The sequence below is a fragment of the Etheostoma spectabile genome, chromosome 16, assembly GCF_008692095.1.
Source record: "Etheostoma spectabile isolate EspeVRDwgs_2016 chromosome 16, UIUC_Espe_1.0, whole genome shotgun sequence".
Taxonomy (NCBI): domain Eukaryota; kingdom Metazoa; phylum Chordata; class Actinopteri; order Perciformes; family Percidae; genus Etheostoma; species Etheostoma spectabile.
The window spans coordinates 9,012,658-9,030,852 of NC_045748.1; the positions used below are offsets into that span (position 1 = coordinate 9,012,658).

Sequence of the window (18,195 nt, forward strand, 5' to 3'; positions counted from 1 at the left end):
CCCTACATTAGGCCTTCAACAACCAGCTAACGCGGGAAAAAAACATTATTTTGTCCACCATATAATAGTTCTAATAGCACTGTCATGTTGTAGCATCTTAAATTCCGACTTGCATTAAATGGGCTATTTAAAATATATCAGTGTAGTGTATTGTTAACGGCTGCATGCTCCGGGAAGCCGTCGACTGTCGAAGAAAGCGGAAGTGGTAATAGGGAAGTATTTCATTCCGGTTGTTTGTCTTCGCTTCACCGAGAATTCCTAGCTGGGCGCAGTGGGCCATCAAAACAAAAACAACACACACGCATAGACAGTAGCTAATGTCAGATAGAGCTAACTTGACCTTCCTTCGATATCATTTTTCTAGTTCACCATGCTACTGAAGTCATGTTGCATTTACAGCACCGGAGCTTTGTCTATACTGCTTCTGATCGCGGGTATTGCTTTGGTCTTGTCTAACGTGTTTACACATTTCGTACAGTCGGCCGTTGAGAAGGTAGGCTACGTTACCAATCAGTTTCTGGCTAACGTTTTATATAACAGGCTAACGTTAGACATGTTGGTGTCTGTTAACGCTAACTTAACTAAGTTAGCTAGCTAGTTTGACAGCCTGCTGTGTTTCGATTTCGCCTCTTGAGTTTCAGTATACTGTTTGCTGGAGAGCTTTAGTTTTTAAGCTAATTTATAAAGTATATTTATAAAGTACTAGCTAATTGCTTGTGGAATGCAATTTATTTAGGCTTCTTCCAATACTGTCATAGACAATTATTTTGCTAGTTTAATGAATTTACCAATCCTGCTATGGCCACGCCAAGACCTGGGAAAGATTCCATTTCAGAGAATTGGAACTAGCCCTCTGCTGGTTTACTTGCTTCCCAGTCGAAAACCTTAAACTGTATTACTGAAATATCTTCACTTTGAGCATCCCAAGAGGTTGCCGAAGCTGTAGTCGTGTTATTTGCGTAGCTAACGTACAAATTACTCTAATATCACAGTTTAAAAAACAGCTTTGTGCTCAAGACTGGATTAAGCTAAATTTGGCGTGGATGATAAGGATAAGAAGGTATCTTGTTGCTTTGAGGCAGCTAATTCAAAAACCTTAAGGCCTATTGCTTAAATTAGCACATCGGCTGAAATAAGACAAGAATAGCTACATTTTGACGTACAACTTGTGTATGGCAAGTAAATATTGTGGACGTGAGAGCATGTTATAGGAGGTTTTAAGACGATTTCGCAAGGCTTCCCTCTCTAGTGATGTCCTAACCCACTAAGTCATGAGATACTAGGCTGAATCTCATTTCTCTGTCTTCTCTGTCTTCCCTGTCTTCTCTGTCTTCTCTGTCTTCCCCCTTGGCAATCAAAACCGAGTGGTAAGGCCAGCGGTGAAAACATACCCCTATGAAATGAGACACCAATTGGTTAAGGTTACATCACCATACAGTATTGATCCCAAACTTCCAAGATGTCTTCTGCAAGTGTGTCTATGTCGATTGCGTTGGTTTTGACAACAGTGTCATATGCATGTATATATTTTATAGTTATTTTATGTTCACTTTGGTGGTGGTGCAGATGTTTTTATCTGTGTAGTACTTAGGTCTGTTTGCAATACATATTTGTATACACACTGCATGGTGTGTTGTATATGCGTTTCAGTTATCACCATTTTGAATGTCATTGATGTTCAGAAACACTTTCTTTGTTAACCAAAATCTATCTTTATTGCCCAATAAATGAAACATAACAGGCAAAAACAAGACAAAAAAACATATTAGATGACATAACCATTATCAACTATTAGAACCATAACTTACATTTCACAAACATATTAAAAGGCACTCAAATGTATACAACAAAAAAAGACACAAGACCACAAACCAACAAATAAACTACAGCCATTCTGATATTCCAGACCAGTCTGATGCCTGTTGGCCAGAAACGCTTCCCTCACATGTCTTTCATCAGTGTCCCGCATCATAACCAGCAACAATGTACAAGTGCATGAACAGGAATTAATTACAAATGATTACAATAATGTATTACCAACACAATAATGAATGGCTGCAACATGAACACATGATTTAAGAAACTTCTGCTCGTTTTCAGCCCAAAAGTGGATCATCTGCCTTGTGTCCTCCTGCGTCCCTGTGTGATACAGGACGGTATATATATAAAGCACGTATTGATGTCTCCAAAGCAAGTAGTGTTGTGCACTGATATCAAATTAAATTCTTTTGATAATGGTTTAAACTGTAGACATGCATGGAGTCCATTCAAGGCCGAGAAATGCGTGACTGTTGTGCAAATCAGCAATGTAACATTAGCATAGCAAGCTAACGATGTTTAAAAACATTTAAATTAAGAACACCATAGCCCTTACTCTCACGTGAACACGCAAATCTAACGGGAAGGTATTAGACAGAGAAATGAGATTCAGCCTAACTCCATTGTATGCACAGAAAAAGCCTGTATGAAACACTAACAGTGATACCACAAAAACTGTAAAGATATCCTGAAGCTGAATATTAATGTAATAGCTATAGGTTTTATGAATAGTTTAAAGTTTGTTGTCTGTAGGTAAAAGTATGTGGGAGTAGCATTTCAAAAAGAAAAAAGCCTCAAGAGGATTTGAACATTGCTCCATAGACTGTAATGTATTTTTTTTAAGCTTAATATTTTAACAAGCATGAATAGCAGGAAAGAAGTTGACGTCCCATCATGTGCTTAAAGAGCTAAACATTTAGATATTTGAATGGCCTTTGTTGCTGAATGTATGCAGAAGTTAGAGGCGACCAAAGAAAGTTGAAGGATAAAGAATCGGATAACAATACTGTGAATGCTGCTGAATCAGCATTAACACAGTTAAATGCCATATCATGACTGCTGATCCAAATGGAGATTTCACCACTTGCAGTAGAGTTTGTCATATGGTGGGAGGGCAGCTTAGTCATCAGCATATTTGCGCCTGAACTAAACCACTGCTCTTTGTCCCCCTTAGGAAGTAGTTTTGAAGAATGGCACTGAGGCATTTGAGGCCTGGAAGAATCCACCCGCCCCCATTTACATGCAGTTTTACTTCTTTAATCTGACCAACCCCATGGAGGTGCTGGATGGGGATCGGCCTGCTGTGATTGAGATTGGACCATACACATACAGGTGAGAAAGCAAAAGGAGAAAGACTTTACTCTTATTTCTCTAACGTTAGGCATGTATTCAATAAAACAGAAGTGAAGATGTCACAGTAAAAACAGCCACATGGATCAAAGGAGGGGGGATGCAAATGCAATTGCAATCAAGCTCCCTCCTTCCAAACTTTTAACATTATGCGTGAATAGAAATAAACTGAATACGCCAAATTGGCAAGTCAGTAAAAAAAAATGTTACTACAGATCACATGATGGAAACAAAGTCTTTCACCTTTCAAAGTGCAAAGGTGCTAACAAGCTGATGATTAGATTAAAGGAGAATTCCAGTCAATTTAACCATGTATGCACAAGCAATACATTATACATACACTATTATACAAAAGGTTGGAATATGAGTCTACAAATCTATCAAGAATTATTAAAATAAATAGTTTTGAGTGGGTATTCTTGGCTTAACTTAGAATAGTTGACATTCCCTGAAGGTGTATAAAGAATTACAGCAACAATGGTTTACCACGGTTAATTTAGGTTTACATGAACAGTGTGACTGCAGTACATCTTGTTGTGAAAACCTCACAATCACTTGTGGTTTGTGTATTTTGTTGCAATTTTCAGAAAGACAAAGTGACTACTGTAAATAGTAGACAAAATATAATTTGTGTTTCTGCCATTGCTAAATTATTGTCTTTTCAAAAATGTCCATGTCCTATTGCAGAGACAGAAGCAGAGAGCTGTGAGTGCGGTCCTGTCTCTGGCTAGCTTGATGCAGCTTGTTTGTCTATTAACACAGACAGACACTGTAGCTTTGTACAGATGCCAATTTGTCTAGCTGAGATATTCTTTTTTTCCTTTATCCTTTTCTGTCCAAAAGCAATTTACTTCGTCAAAAGGCAGTTTTTTTGACATAATGGTAGGAAAACAGTTTTATTTGCCAATCCATTACCTTAAATACCCCTGTCAACCACTTACCACATACCTGAGATGGCTTTCTTATATTTTTCAACACTGTACATATTTACAGTCTCATTGGAAGCTGAACCAGATGGTCACAAATGTTCTGCTGAATCCCCGATCAGTTACACCTGAGCACTTTGAGGCACCTCCTGTAGAGCTTTTGATAAAAGGCCATTCGTAGTAATTTTCTTACCTACTCATTCACATACTCTATAAATGTTTTAAGTTACAAGAAGGTTATAATTGGTTGTTTAAAAAACAGTTGAGATTCACCCGTGGAGGAGAGTTTAATTTGTCCAGAAAGTGCATCACAGCAGCCCTCATAATTGCACTCACCATCAAGGATGTGTTTTTTTTTTTTTTTGACAGTCACATGAATCTGAGTCATGAAAGAAAATGACTGCACAATGCTATAATTGAGCCAAAATTATGATTTTGAAAACAGAACTTTATCATTATTTAACAAAAGCATTTTCTCTGCAGTCTAAGATGCAGAGACTGCATGTGTAGTTAATTTAAGATTCTTGGCAACCTTATTAAAGGTTTTTCTTTCTCTTAACACTTTTGGCTGCAGCACTGTGACACAGAACTATTAACTTTTGACCGTAACCCTGTTGGTTCTGTATTTTTCTACACAGAGAGTACCGGCCTATGGAGCAAGTGGACTTCCAGGATAATGGCACTAAAGTAGCAGCTGTCAACACTAAGACCTACATATTCCAGCCTAATATGTCCCGAGGTCCAGAGAGTGACCTCATCAGGACGATCAACATCCCTGCAATGGTGAGCCGCACAAATCCATGAACTACTAGTGGTGTTAGAATCATAGACTGTGAAAAAAAGAAATAAAGAAAAAGATGGACTACGCATTTTCCCTTCCTCCAAGTGTACAAAAATAAGCCAAAATATCAAGTCTAAGGGCACTGCCATCATGTACAGTGTCTGTGCAGTAGTGATCTGGCGGTGGAGCTGCAGTATCCAAGTCCCGCCCATCCGACCAATTGCGAGTAATCACAGCTGTCAACCATGACGTTTCACCCTGTTTTAATAGCATCAAATAAAACTTGGAACTAACAGCATGATTAAAAACTACCTAAAATGACAGAAACCATCTCTGGGAAAAAATTATTTGTCGTATAGGTTTTTTTAAGCTTCATCTTAACTTAACTGAACACCTTCAGAGTCATTGGAATGGTTATATGATTTTCGAGTTGCATGGTGGTCGTCTCGGTCCCCCCTAGCGCCTGTGAGGGGAAAAAGGCCTCAGTGTCAGGAAGCTTCATGGTTTTTCACTCTATGGTCAGGGCTGAGCTGGCAAAAAAGAAGCAGAAAGCTAGGAAAGCATTGTCGGAGGAAGAGAGAAAGAGGAAACGGCAGACTGACCGAGCGAGGAGTCAGACACAAGTAAACATAGGAGCCAGATATCTATTTTGAAGCGGTAGGGGGAGCTCTATTAGAGAAACCTGCGAGAAAACAGCATAGCGCCCTTTTAAGAAATAACGATTATGAGAAAAATCAATTTCCATGTAATCCATTTATATCAACTTAGTGTGTATTTTCTGCTGGTATAATGATTGTAAAACATAAATGTGTAGTAAACGGATTGCCTTGGGAGGAATGTGGCTACAAATGTGTGTAAATCAATCTTTGGGTCATATTATAATAGCAGCAGGGGCAATATTAATATTCTAAAACTGAAAAATGTGTCTAAAATGATACAAGCCTCGATACACTTGTCACGGAAAACTTCCGGGATTTCTCGACACACTCTTTGAAGCCTCGGCAAAGAAAGTAACATCACTAGCACTGTGTAATATATTTTAGAGTATGCTATCAAAGATCAATTGATTAACATGTCTTCCATGTACTTACAAGGAGCGGCATTGCTTTGGAAACAAATAAGAAGTACTTCACTAGACGGAGAAACACCACACACAGGTTACAGCTATTATTCCATAATATACAATAAATCACTCACTCCCCTCCCCAAAACAGTTATTAGAGGATTTTAGCTACCACAAAGTCTAATACAAATGTTTATAACCTTTTTAATTCACATGCTGCATGTTTTGCCATTTTCCAGCTTCTACATATTCTTTTTTTTTTTTTTACTCAACTTTATTTGAAACAGAAATTAAATAGTTTAATCGTAGGAGCTTATGCTATCAGGGCGTTACAGAACAGGTTGTCTTCCCTTCTTTCTCCTGGTAGACGGTGATGGAGCAATTCAAGGACCAGACTATCATCGCCAATCTGATCTCCTCCTACATGAAGGGCACCGGGGAAGGCCTGTTTACCACCCACACAGTGGGAGAGCTGCTCTGGGGTTATGAAGACGGCCTACTCAAAGCCCTCAGAACTTTAAGACCCGAGCTGGATGATGTTTTTGGACTCTTTTATAAGGTCTCATTTAAGCATATGAATATACTATTGTGCGATTGTTTTTATAATCACAGAAAATCAAGAGTTTCTTATGTGGGAGCTGTTTTCAATTTTTTAAAACATTCCTATTTTTCCCTATAGACCAATGCTTCAAACGATGGTGATTATGTCTTCTTCACTGGACAGCAAAACTACAAGGACTTTTCCAGAGTGGATACATGGAACGGTGAAAGGTACAGTAAATGTTTATTCTCACCTCCAGCAAAGAAATGACAATGATCTCCTGCTCTGTAAATCCACTCAGTGGTAATAATTGATTACATACATTACATTAAATGGATCAGAGTTGGCTTACACAATTTGGATTGTATGATTACCAAAACAGTCAAATAATTAAGGCTTTTTCACCCTGTTTGATAACATGAAGGTTTTTAGGCCATTATCATATTACAGTTGATATGTGTCTTTCAACAGAGCTATTCATGTCTATAAGCCACACCAATGTTAATCCTCTCTGTTGCACTTGAAATGGATGAAAGAAACTTTTTAAGACGGTATCTGTCAGTAAGGTTTAACAATGACTTTCTATATTGACTTGCTACCCAATGAGCTGTAGTAGTATTTAAGACGTATTTGCTTTCTTGCAAAGATTTGAATAAGAAGATTGGAGCCACTCTCTTATCTGTCAGTTAAACACAAAGCTACAGCAGGGTTTTACCAGGCCTTTTCAAGCCCACACTATATAAAACATCTAAACAACATAGGTTTCGCCTAAAAAATGGGTTAGTAGTCCTTCACAAAGGCAAAATTATGAAATGGTTGGGTGCTGGGCATTGTTTATGTCCAAAACTCCTTGGTTTTTAAATTTATAAATGAAAATCTGATTTAAAAAAAACAAACATTACCAATATTATTTTTTTTTTTGTGTATGCTTGCAGCAAGCTGAATTGGTGGTCATCTGATGACTGCAACATGATCAATGGAACCAACGGAGCATTTTTCCATCCAGTCATCACCAAGAATGAGACACTCTACATGTTCTCCTCTGACCTGTGCAGGTGAGCTGACCAAGTGCTGCTGGGAGACTAAATATGTTCCCCAAATGTAACTGGGCATGCACCAAATCCTTACAAATAATTGTCTATACTTTATTCCCAAATATCTTGGGCTTTTTAAAGGCGAGAAACATTGAGTTGTGTGAGCTTTCACATTTGACCCCATTTGGGTACTTTTTCTGGCTTTTCTTTATTAGCTTAAAGTCCTTCTTAGTTGATGGGGTTTTTGTTTTTATTTTGTTTCTTTCATTTTGCCTTTCATTTTGTCTGGTTACCTGTTGAGCTCAGCTGACCTTTTCAGCTTTAGGTAATATACAATTAATTTTTAATTAAGTGGGCCTTTCGATTTCCATTTTTACAGAGTCATTCTTGTTCTGGTCTTATCTCCGTGGCTTGAATTGGCTAGTGAAATGGCTCTCCCCTCAATCATCCTATTAATGTCTTCCCAAGCCTTTCCCTCATCATTATTCGTGTCTGGATACATGGGTTTATACCAATTTAGCTTTGCTGGGTGGATGGCTGATCAGTGTTGGCCTTTTGAATGAGGTTACTGTTAGGTTACTACCTATTTAGTGCTGCTTTAAAAACTAATATCCACCCTCTTTGAGGGTTCATACATCAGAACTGAGAGTGCAGCACAGACAGCCAAGGTTTATGATGCAGTAACAGGTTAGCACAACCTTTTAAACCCTTTAAAAAAATACAACTGTATGTGCTGTCCAGGTTTTCAGTAAATCAGCTTACCACGTAGCTCATGTACAAGATTTGCGCAAAAACCCCACCAGTTCTGTAAAGCTTTTCCAGCTTTACATAACTGATTTGTGCCTGCAAAGATTAACCAGCATTGGACTCTGTTTCCAAGGTCTCTGTACGCTGTGTATGAGGAGGATGTGACGGTGAAGGGGATCCCTGGGTATCTCTTCAGTCCCCCGAGCAAGGTGTTTGCCAATCATACCGTGAACCCAGCCAACGCAGGCTTCTGTGTCCCTGCTGGAAATTGCCTGGGCTCTGGCCTACTGAATGTCAGCCGATGTAAACAAGGTAGGAAGTAGGAATGTCGGGATGAACCAATTTTTCCATAACCACGGTTACATTACGTTACAGTTTCATTACTGTAAGAAGTGTGGAAACTATGATATCTGTGGTGTCCGGATTCCTGCATTGTGACCTTGTTGACAAAATGAATCTTGCGAGTCACATTTGGGTGTACGGTGAAATCTGTTTGTATGAGTGCCACTCACTTGTAACGTTGGTAAGAAGAGCGGTAATATGTAAATTTGGAACTGACATCCCAGCCTTGTATTCGCCACAAAAAGCGGCTTAAGTCGGCAGTGTGGGAGTATTTGTAGACCAAAACAGTTAAAACTCACCAGGAGTAGTTAAGGAAATGTTCTATGAAAGCTTTTTCATCATGAACTGGTTTTTTTTCTGAATCTGATCTAAGTATTTTTCATAATGTTATTCGGTTGGCTCTGGCACAAGAGTGAGGACACAAGCTGGAAGCCTGAAAGAGAGGGGAAGTGACCTGGCCAGTCACTGCTGACAAGCCAACTGGAGGGTGTTGTGGATTAGGGTCAAAACACCCAGAGAAGGTTGGGGCCCACCTGATGACCTCTCTACCAGGCCAAGGATATTATACAACTTCTAACTGAATCTTTTTGTGTGTCCAGGAGCTCCCATCATAATGTCTCCACCACACTTCTACCAGGCAGATGAGAAATATGTTCAGGATGTATTTGGTATGAGGCCTAATAAGGAGCAGCACCAGACTACGATTGTTATCAATCCGGTAGGAATTTCTACTTTAATTCTTACAGACATGTTTTAAGAGATTTCATATACCTTTGGAGATTTGTCGGAAAATCGGTGCAGCGGGTGCAGTATTACATTCAATTTATTGCAAAGTTGAGATGAAAAGAGAGCTGAGCTAGAAGGCAAAGCTCTCGATCTACCAGTCAGAATTTGTTCCTACCCTCACCTATGGTCATGAAGGCTGGGTCATGACCGAAAGAACGAGATCAAGGGTACAAGCGGCCGAAATGGGTTTCCTCAAGAGGGGGGTGGGCGTCTCCCTTAGAGATAAGGTGAGAAGCACAGTCATCTGTGGGGAGCTCGGAGTAGAGCCGCTGCTCCTTGGCGTCGAAAGGAGCCAGTTGAGGTGTTTTGGGCATCTGGTTAGGATGACTCCTGGGTGCCTCCCTTGGGAGGTGTTCCAGGCAAGTCCAGCTGGGAGGAGGCCTCGGGGAAGACCCAGGACTAGGTGGAGGGATTATATCTCCAACCTGATCTGGAACGCCTCAGGATCCCCTAATCGGAGCTGGTTAATGTGGGGAAAGGGAAGTTTGGGGTCCCCTGCTGGAGCTGCTGCCCCCACATCCCGACCCCGGATAAGTGGACAAAGATGGATGGATGGATGGATGGATGTTTTAAGACATGTAAAAAGATTCTGCTGTCTTGGAGAACAACTTTATGTCTGGTATTTGTTCCCTCAAAAAAGTTAAATTAAAACTAGTTCTACTACAGTTCTACTACATTCTTATAATTACATCTTCTCATTGTCTCTCACTGAAAAGTCCCCAATATGTAATTTTTCATTTCAAAAGTTACTTAAAGATGTCTCCTACATCCACAGTGGGTGTGTAGTGGAGGTTTTTAGTTTCCACTTCAAACTTTTGGTCTTCAACAGATTAGTTTTAAAACACTTCTAGTGTCAAACTCGGCTCATACATCATTCTGCACCGTGAAAGTTAAACATCCGGGTGAAGCAACAGTAAGGAAAACCTATTTCTGAGCAGAGCTTTTAAAGATGTAATTTGTGTACATTTTGTTTTAAGCCTTTCTTTACTTTACACCCTCATGTTGTTAATATGATTCCTTTTTCAGAAAAAATAGTTGCAATATAGGAAGCTGATATGAAAACCTTTGTGTTTAAAACTTTGCACCAAGACAACATTCATGTTTACCACTAGAGGGTGAACTACCGTGTCAGTGGCTACACACGGGGCAATGGGTAAAGATTAACCAGAGGTGGAATGGAGCTGTCACCAAAGATAAGCTCCTTTCAGCTCTTATCATGTGTCATACTGTAATAACTTGTCCTGTGGTAAATCCATAATAAAGGGAAGCAGACTGAAAAAAAAACACTCCATGGATGTCCACAATGGGTTGCTGAACATCTGTTGACATCTCATATGTAGAATCACTGTAATTTGAATCCTGGGAATCAATGAAGAATACTCATGAAAGTAGCAAAGAGACTACAAAGACACAAACCGTTAAGACATCAATTTGTTAAAATAAAAAAAAGTATTCCTTTTTTAATATATTTAAATTATTATAAAAAAAGAACAAACAAAAGAGCAAATAGTCGATTTGCCTCACCCAGCATTCAGCCGTGATTCATACACTTACATTTCAAACCAATTCATGTAAACTTTATTAGCCCAAACGTGTGAGGAGGTGGCATTCATCTTTGAACCCAGTAAACAAGCTACTGTTTTGTCTGTTTATCCACCGTCGTACTGTCATTTTTATTGTGCCACTGCATGAGAATACTGAGTTAATGGGTTACGGTGCCCTTTACAACTTTATGAGTAGAGCAACCACCTCTGTTGCCAGCTTCAGGGCTGGGATGTTCATTTGGGCGAACTACAAAACAAAATGTATGCAGATAACATCTTTATTGTTGACAGTAGGGCTGCGCGATTTGAGATATGATTCACAATATTGGAGGGATTGATTGTTTTCATTAAAAAAAAAGAAAATTAAAAGAAAATTAAATTAAATGATATAGTGTGATTTTTGCAAGGATCTGTACCAAGCAAAGATTTTTCTCTAGGATACGATTTGTAGGCTGAGACGTCCCCCCCCCAGTGCTTAATTCAGAATGGTTTGACACATTTTGCAACAAATAATGCCCCCCCCCCCTTCCTGCGACTTTGAAATTGCACTGGTCCACATTGGGATTTTGATAAAATTCTAATTAATTGTGCAGCCCTAATGTACATTTCTGCCAACCAGACTATTGAAGTGCATTTACTAAAAAAATGTTTGCAGCATAACGATCTTGAACATAATGACAGGTGACAATATACATCTGCACACAGGTCAGTGGTTTTAAGTTTCTCTTAAACTACATTTTAATCTGTTTTGCAGCTGACAGGAATCATCTTGGAAGCAGCAAAGCGGCTTCAGGTCAACGTGTACCTCGAGAAAATTCCCACCTTCAGGTAATCGGCTCATTGCCTTCATCGTCTCCTGTCTCGGCAGCTTTAATGAAACTGAAAACGTAGAAGACATAGTGCCAGTAAGAACTGTAAAGCAATTTTGCCAACATCATCATTAAGAGTGGACTTTTGTACAGTTGTGGCTCTCTTGTTGTGCATCTACTTGGCATCTGAAAAAAACAAACAATCTTGATATAATCTTAAATCCACACTAGGGCTCGGCAATATATCAATATCGATATACAAAGCTAGATATCATCTTAAATTTTGGATATCCAATTATCCTGAAATGACAGAAGTGTTGCCTTTTCCTGCTTTTAAAGGCTGCATTGTAGCAGAGTGATGTAATTTTCTAAACACACCAAACTGTTCTAGCTGTTCCATTGTTTGCCTTTAATTATTATATCAACATAACTGATGATTGATTATCAAAAATCTCCTTGTGTGCACATTTTGTGAAAGGAACAATAGTCGACCCTACAATATCGATATCGAGGTATTTAGTCAAAAATATCGGGATATTTGATTTTCTTCATATCGCCCCGCTCTATTCCATACCTAACAGATGTACACGTTGTCAAACTGTATTTACACAAACTAAATGTACACTATGAACAGCATGCAACCGAAGGTTGTTGGAAGACACTTACAGTTGTCTGAATGTCTCTTTGCCATTTATTCATTAACTCATAGACAAGTGTTCACATTACTAATAAACATAACAAAAATTCATAATTATCATAGTAGGTAAATTACTGTGAATATATTTTTTTTTTTCTTCAGCCAAACAGGAAACGTGAGGACAGTGATCTTTCCTGTGGTTTTATCAATGAGTCCCAAAACACACAACGTTTTGTCATTTAGTCACATATTCATGTGTGTGTATATAATGTATATATATGTATTTATATGTATATTGTATGTATGTATGTATGTATGGTATGTTGTATGTATGTATGATTATATGTATATATATGGTATACTTGTATATCATATGTATATAGGTATTGTATGATTATTTATATGTATATGTATATATATATATGTATGTATATATATATGTATGTATATATATGTATTATATGTATGTAGTATATAATTATGTATATATATATATATATATGTATGTGTATAATATGTATGTATGTATGTATGTAGGTATGTTATATTTATGTAATATATATATATATATATATGTATGTATGTATTATGTATGTAGTAGGTATGTATGTATATATATTTATGTATATATATATATATGTATGTATGTATATATTATATGTATATATATATGTATGTATGTATATATATATGTATATATATATGTATGTATGTATATATTATATATGTATATATGTATGTATATATGTATGTATGTATGTATATATATATATATCTATCTATCTCTAGGCTCTCTTTGTTCAGTGTTTTTATGTTGTGCTGAACTGAACACTCTTCTTCCATCTTCTCAGAGCGTTGTCATTGACGACGCATCAGCCATGAAGCTGAAGGCGATTGTTGTTAAGCAGAATGTCGTGGTGAACATTCCGTTCATGCTGATTGGTCTAGGCATCGTTCTGGGAGGAGTCTTCATGTTCCTGATGTGCCGACAGAAGGTCCCCGAGGTGAGTGCTTGTTAATTGTTTAGTCTATGGTAGGTCAAATTAAATTTAGTTCAAACAATAATGAATAGTCCAAAACCCAAAGATATTGAAGTTAAGACAGTAGAAAACACAAGAGAACAGAAAATCTTTACATTTTAAAAACTGGGCCAGACAATATTTGCCATTACTACTTGACTAAACTACTTTAATGATTAACGGATTGTCAAAATTGGTATTCATTATTTATTATTATTATTATTAATCTGTTGATTGACTAAATCATTCATTGAGAAATCATTGAGAATCATTCAGCTATAGTGGTCATGTACAAAACAAGCCTAAAGTATTACTTTTATAACTATTATTCAGAGATAATGTTATAGTGGGATATTATTGGCTAATATTAATGTTACATTTTTAGTAACATTTTGTTATCTGGTTTCATTTTTCAGAGCACTGCAGCTGAACGACAGCCCCTGCTCTCATCATAGCACCAAACAGTATGTAAAAGGAGAAGGATTGCCATATTCACAGTCTTCTACCATTTTTTTCACCCAAGTAATAGTTTGCATTAATAACCACAATTCCACCTTTTAATCAGTTGTTTTAATCTAATTGTTTTAGGAAACAAAGTGAAGAGGTTTGTTACAGGGTTATTGTCATTGTGATCCTTACGAGAATCCCTCTTTTTTTAAATGAAATATTTCTCTTTTTTACGGCTAAATACGGGATAATGGTTTGAAACAACGTGAATTGAGTAATTTAAATCTCCCACACAATATAATTTGAATTGTCTGGAGAGTTAGTCCTGACATAATTCAACCACCAGGAATTTAAGTGAAAAGTGTGTGTGTGTGTGTGTGTGTGTGTGTGTGTGTGTGTGTGTGTGGTGTGTGTGTGTGTGTGTGTGTGTGTGTGTGTGTGTGTGTGTGTGTGTGTGTGTGTGTGTGTGTGTGTGTGTGTGTGTGCGGCTCATAAAATGAATGGCTACAGAACTAAATTAGTGTTAGAAATTGGCCAATAATCCATTTTTAGCACGGTGTGGTCAGATTCTTGAGGCATCAGTAAGAAGAACCGCAAGACAAATATCCTTCATTTTTTCACATCAATATTTCACATTTTTGTATTGTCCCAAAGTTTATAACAAAGTCAAACTGTTCAAAACAACTCCTGGCATAATATTTTATTAATTTTAAGATTATTTTTTGGGGGCATTTTTAGGCCTTTATTTGACAGGTTAGCTGAAGACATGAAAGGGGGAGAGAGAGGGGGGGGGGATGACATGCAGCAAAGGGCCACAGGTCAGAGTCAAACCCGGGCGTCAAGGAGTAAACCTCTTTGTATGGGCACCCGCTCTACCAACTGAGCAATCTGGGTGCCCCTAATGTTTTATTCTTTATGTCATGAATCTATAGTGAACTCCACTTCCTTTAAAAACCATGTACTCTGTGTAACCTTCAGTGGAAATCCAGTAATCCACGATATATGTAAATATAATGTGGAATCACATTCAAATAGTAGTAATTCAACAATAGCCTAGTGTGCTGTACCATGTCTTGTGCAATATTTTCATTTTACTAATTCCAATTAGACATGAATGTGCGATTTTGAGTTTTTCTACTGATATGATCAAATCAGTGCATGAAACAGCGTTATGCTAGTACTACTGATAAATATTTTGCCAAATAAAAAATTATTTAAGGTTTTTCCTTTTAACCACTAGGAATTGCACATTGTTTTTATGGTTAAACTCTGCTCTTCTAATCAGCATTTTATCGGATTATTTTGACTTAATTTTCTTTAGTTTGGCAATATATTCTGTCCAGAATTATGTAGAATGTCACTACAATGTGTAATTTGTTATTTGAATAACCACTGTTTCACGCACATTACTGACAGGCTGTCTTGTGTTAATGTTTGTTATGGTCTTTTTTTCATATGTATCAGAGATTATTGTTTACACAACTACTCCTACATAGTAAAATCAATATGTAATCACTGTTAACATATTTTCAATAGGTCACATATTTAACATATGCACATTGTCTTGCCATTTACTACAACTTTAATAAACCTGGTGTGCTTCACATTCTCTCTGGAGGCCTGTTTGTATTTCCTCCTTCACACACGTGTTGTTAACTGTTGTATTTGAAAAGCAGACACCTACGAACCTGCTTTAAACCTAATTTTTTTGTTAACTCTTTTGCATTTCAGAATAAACTACCACGAAATATTCTGCTACAAAAGAAAATTATAACTATTCAATTCTTATTACATTGCAGACAGTAGTTTTTTTGTTTATTCAAAATGATTGCAATCCATCCAGCAGAATGTGAGATATTTTTCTTATTCCATGCATCCTTCTTTTAAATCAACACCTGGCACTCACATTACCCACAATGCAACTCGACCGCCTACTGTACGGTGGTTTGACCCTTTTATTTTCAAATGTTTAGCTAGTCTTCAGCTCAAAATAGTTTTTGTTTGTTTATCAATCTTTTATTCAGCAGAAGGTGATCAGCGTAGCATAGCACAAAGGCTGGAAGCAGGTGACAACATCTTGTCTGCCTCTGTCCAAGGTTTGCAAAATCTACCTACCAGCAGCAATAAAAAAAGTTCGACGTGGAGATACAGGCTACTATTTCTTGGCCGAGTGCATTGTTAGGAACCACGAAAGAACTCCTAAGCTCACTGGCCCGGTGTTCCAGCACGGAACTCTACATAAGATGACAATTGGTTGTTTTTTACAAAAATAAAATGTTAACTGGCAAGCTTTAGAAGTGCAGGAAGGTGGATTTTTTTTCCTTTTGAGCCAAAGTCTTTATGGTAAGCTAAGCTAACTGCCTGCTGGCTTTAGCTGCACATTTAACATCAGCCTTGAAGAGGAGGACCATTTATGTACAGTAAGGTGGCTTAGCGGTAAGCAGTCACATGTTAGGATGATGTTTCAGGGCTCTTAGACCTTGATTTTTCTGACTGGTCTTCTCATGTTCTCCATGAGTTCATAGGGTTTTCTTTCCACAGTCTAAACCATGCTTCCCACATGAAACGGAGACTCTAGGTGGAGTAAATGGGTGGATAGATACATTTCTACGGTCGCTGATACATGTTCAGGTTTCACATACATACCTCCGACGTGGAATTGTTCTTAATTACAGGGTTAAAGTGTACTTTGACACCCTGCAGATAAACTTTGACTTTGGCTGCCGTTATAAAACTGATAAGTAACCCTGTTCATAGAGGCTTGTATCGTTGGCTCTGACTTAAGATCAGCTTCTTTGACCAACCTCACCCTTAGTCATTAGAGTGGCATATTGGAGAATTAATATTTCATAACTGTCAAAGGGGAACTCCTCCCCAACCCAATTAAAGCCTTTAATACAAGTAGCATGGGAGAACACACCGGCCCCACCGCAGAACTACATCTCTCTAGAACTTGATCTGCAACAGCATGAGAACTCTCCAGGAAAAAATCCTTGTTCTCTTAGTTCTGTCTCTAATCTGTGCCCTTCAGGTAAGTTAATAACCTTCTGTTACTGTTTATGTTCTGAGAGGATGCCTTCTCTCTTTTGTGCTAATACAGACCATCTTGTCTTTTGATTTTTTTTAATGTAATTGGATTTTATCAGCACTCATCATGAGGGACATCACAGTTTTTGAAGAATCTTATATTTGCCTTCACAGGTCAATGCTCTGCCTCTACCTGAAGACTGGAATGGTTTGATCCAGCGGACCAAACGCTCTCTCCTGTGGCGTTGGAACAGCATGAAGCCTGTGGGTGCCAGCTGCAGGGATCATGAAGAGTGCGGCACACAATACTGCAGGTACAGCAGAGCCTCTCGGACATGTTGAAACCCAAGTAATCAAAGTTTCCACTGCAACTTTAGAAGTTTTGTCATTCATGTGAAATCAGATATGTTCCTCCACATGACATTCCATTATATTACCGGTAAATAGACAAAATGTAGCTTTTTTTTTGTTTTCCCAGACTCTATGCAATAATATTTCTGTATTGTATTTGTGGAGTGTGTGAAGTTATGTCCACGTGCATTTTGCATGGTGTGGACAAAGTCAGAAAGTAATGACACTGCAATAAAGTTGCTTCTTATCTTTGCAGGAAAAATAAATGTTGCTTCTGGAACTGAAGAGGATGCACAAACAAAACTCCCAGGGTGACAAACAAACAACTGCCTCATGGACCAAAGCAACCTGTTTCAAAATGAACCCTGTATGAAATTACTGCTCTTATATTCTGGCTTGAACTCAAGACCTGCTGGTTCTTTAATGCACTTTATCTGTGCATTCAGTTAAAGTAATCCGATCTGGCAATGCAGTGAACCAAGCTGTAAGTTCTGCATTTACATCTGGAGCAACATTGATTTCTATAACTGAATTAGTCTAAAACACTTATTAAAATATAAATACTCATGCAAAGTTTGTGCGGCACTGAGTTTATTGGTTCATGTTATATTATTATTATTTATTTATTTGTACATATTGTAGATATTCAACTATACGTTTACATTTTGTTTTAAGCGGTTGTATGTAACAAGTTCAGAACCAATTAAAATATACCTCACAGTTCCTTCTACTCTTTTAATGCATGGGAAGAAGATGACAACTTATGATTTTTGTTTACTACAAAAACAGTATGACTGGGATTTTTCATATGGAAATGAAATATTTCTGTTTTTATGCATTTAAGAGCATTTTCCACAAAGTGGTAAGCGTGTCGTTCCTATCTCTTCACTGACCAAGGACCAAGCTTTTTCTCACTGCCTTTCGATGTTTTGAATTATAATTAATAATGCTGTTTTTCCATCAACAGCTCTTG

General features: G+C 37.8%; 2 protein-coding genes across 2 annotated transcripts; both read left to right on the top strand.

Moving 5' to 3' along the window:
• The first annotated feature begins 224 nt into the window (after positions 1-224).
• On the top strand, positions 225-15,458 carry scarb2c (scavenger receptor class B, member 2c). The gene is made up of 12 exons (XM_032538927.1): positions 225-493; positions 2,993-3,150; positions 4,733-4,877; positions 6,306-6,497; positions 6,618-6,709; positions 7,415-7,534; positions 8,394-8,572; positions 9,202-9,320; positions 11,687-11,760; positions 12,541-12,582; positions 13,211-13,382; positions 13,814-15,458. Exons 1-12 carry the CDS (start codon positions 371-373, stop codon positions 13,850-13,852), a joined length of 1,455 nt encoding a protein of 484 aa, XP_032394818.1. The 5' UTR covers positions 225-370; the 3' UTR covers positions 13,853-15,458.
• Positions 15,459-15,873: 415 nt separating this feature from the next.
• LOC116704716 (liver-expressed antimicrobial peptide 2) lies at positions 15,874-17,213 on the top strand. The gene is made up of 2 exons (XM_032540330.1): positions 15,874-16,875; positions 17,046-17,213. The coding sequence occupies exons 1-2, from the start codon at positions 16,813-16,815 to the stop codon at positions 17,211-17,213; spliced, it is 231 nt and encodes a 76-aa protein (XP_032396221.1). The 5' UTR covers positions 15,874-16,812.
• The last annotated feature ends 982 nt before the right edge of the window (positions 17,214-18,195 follow it).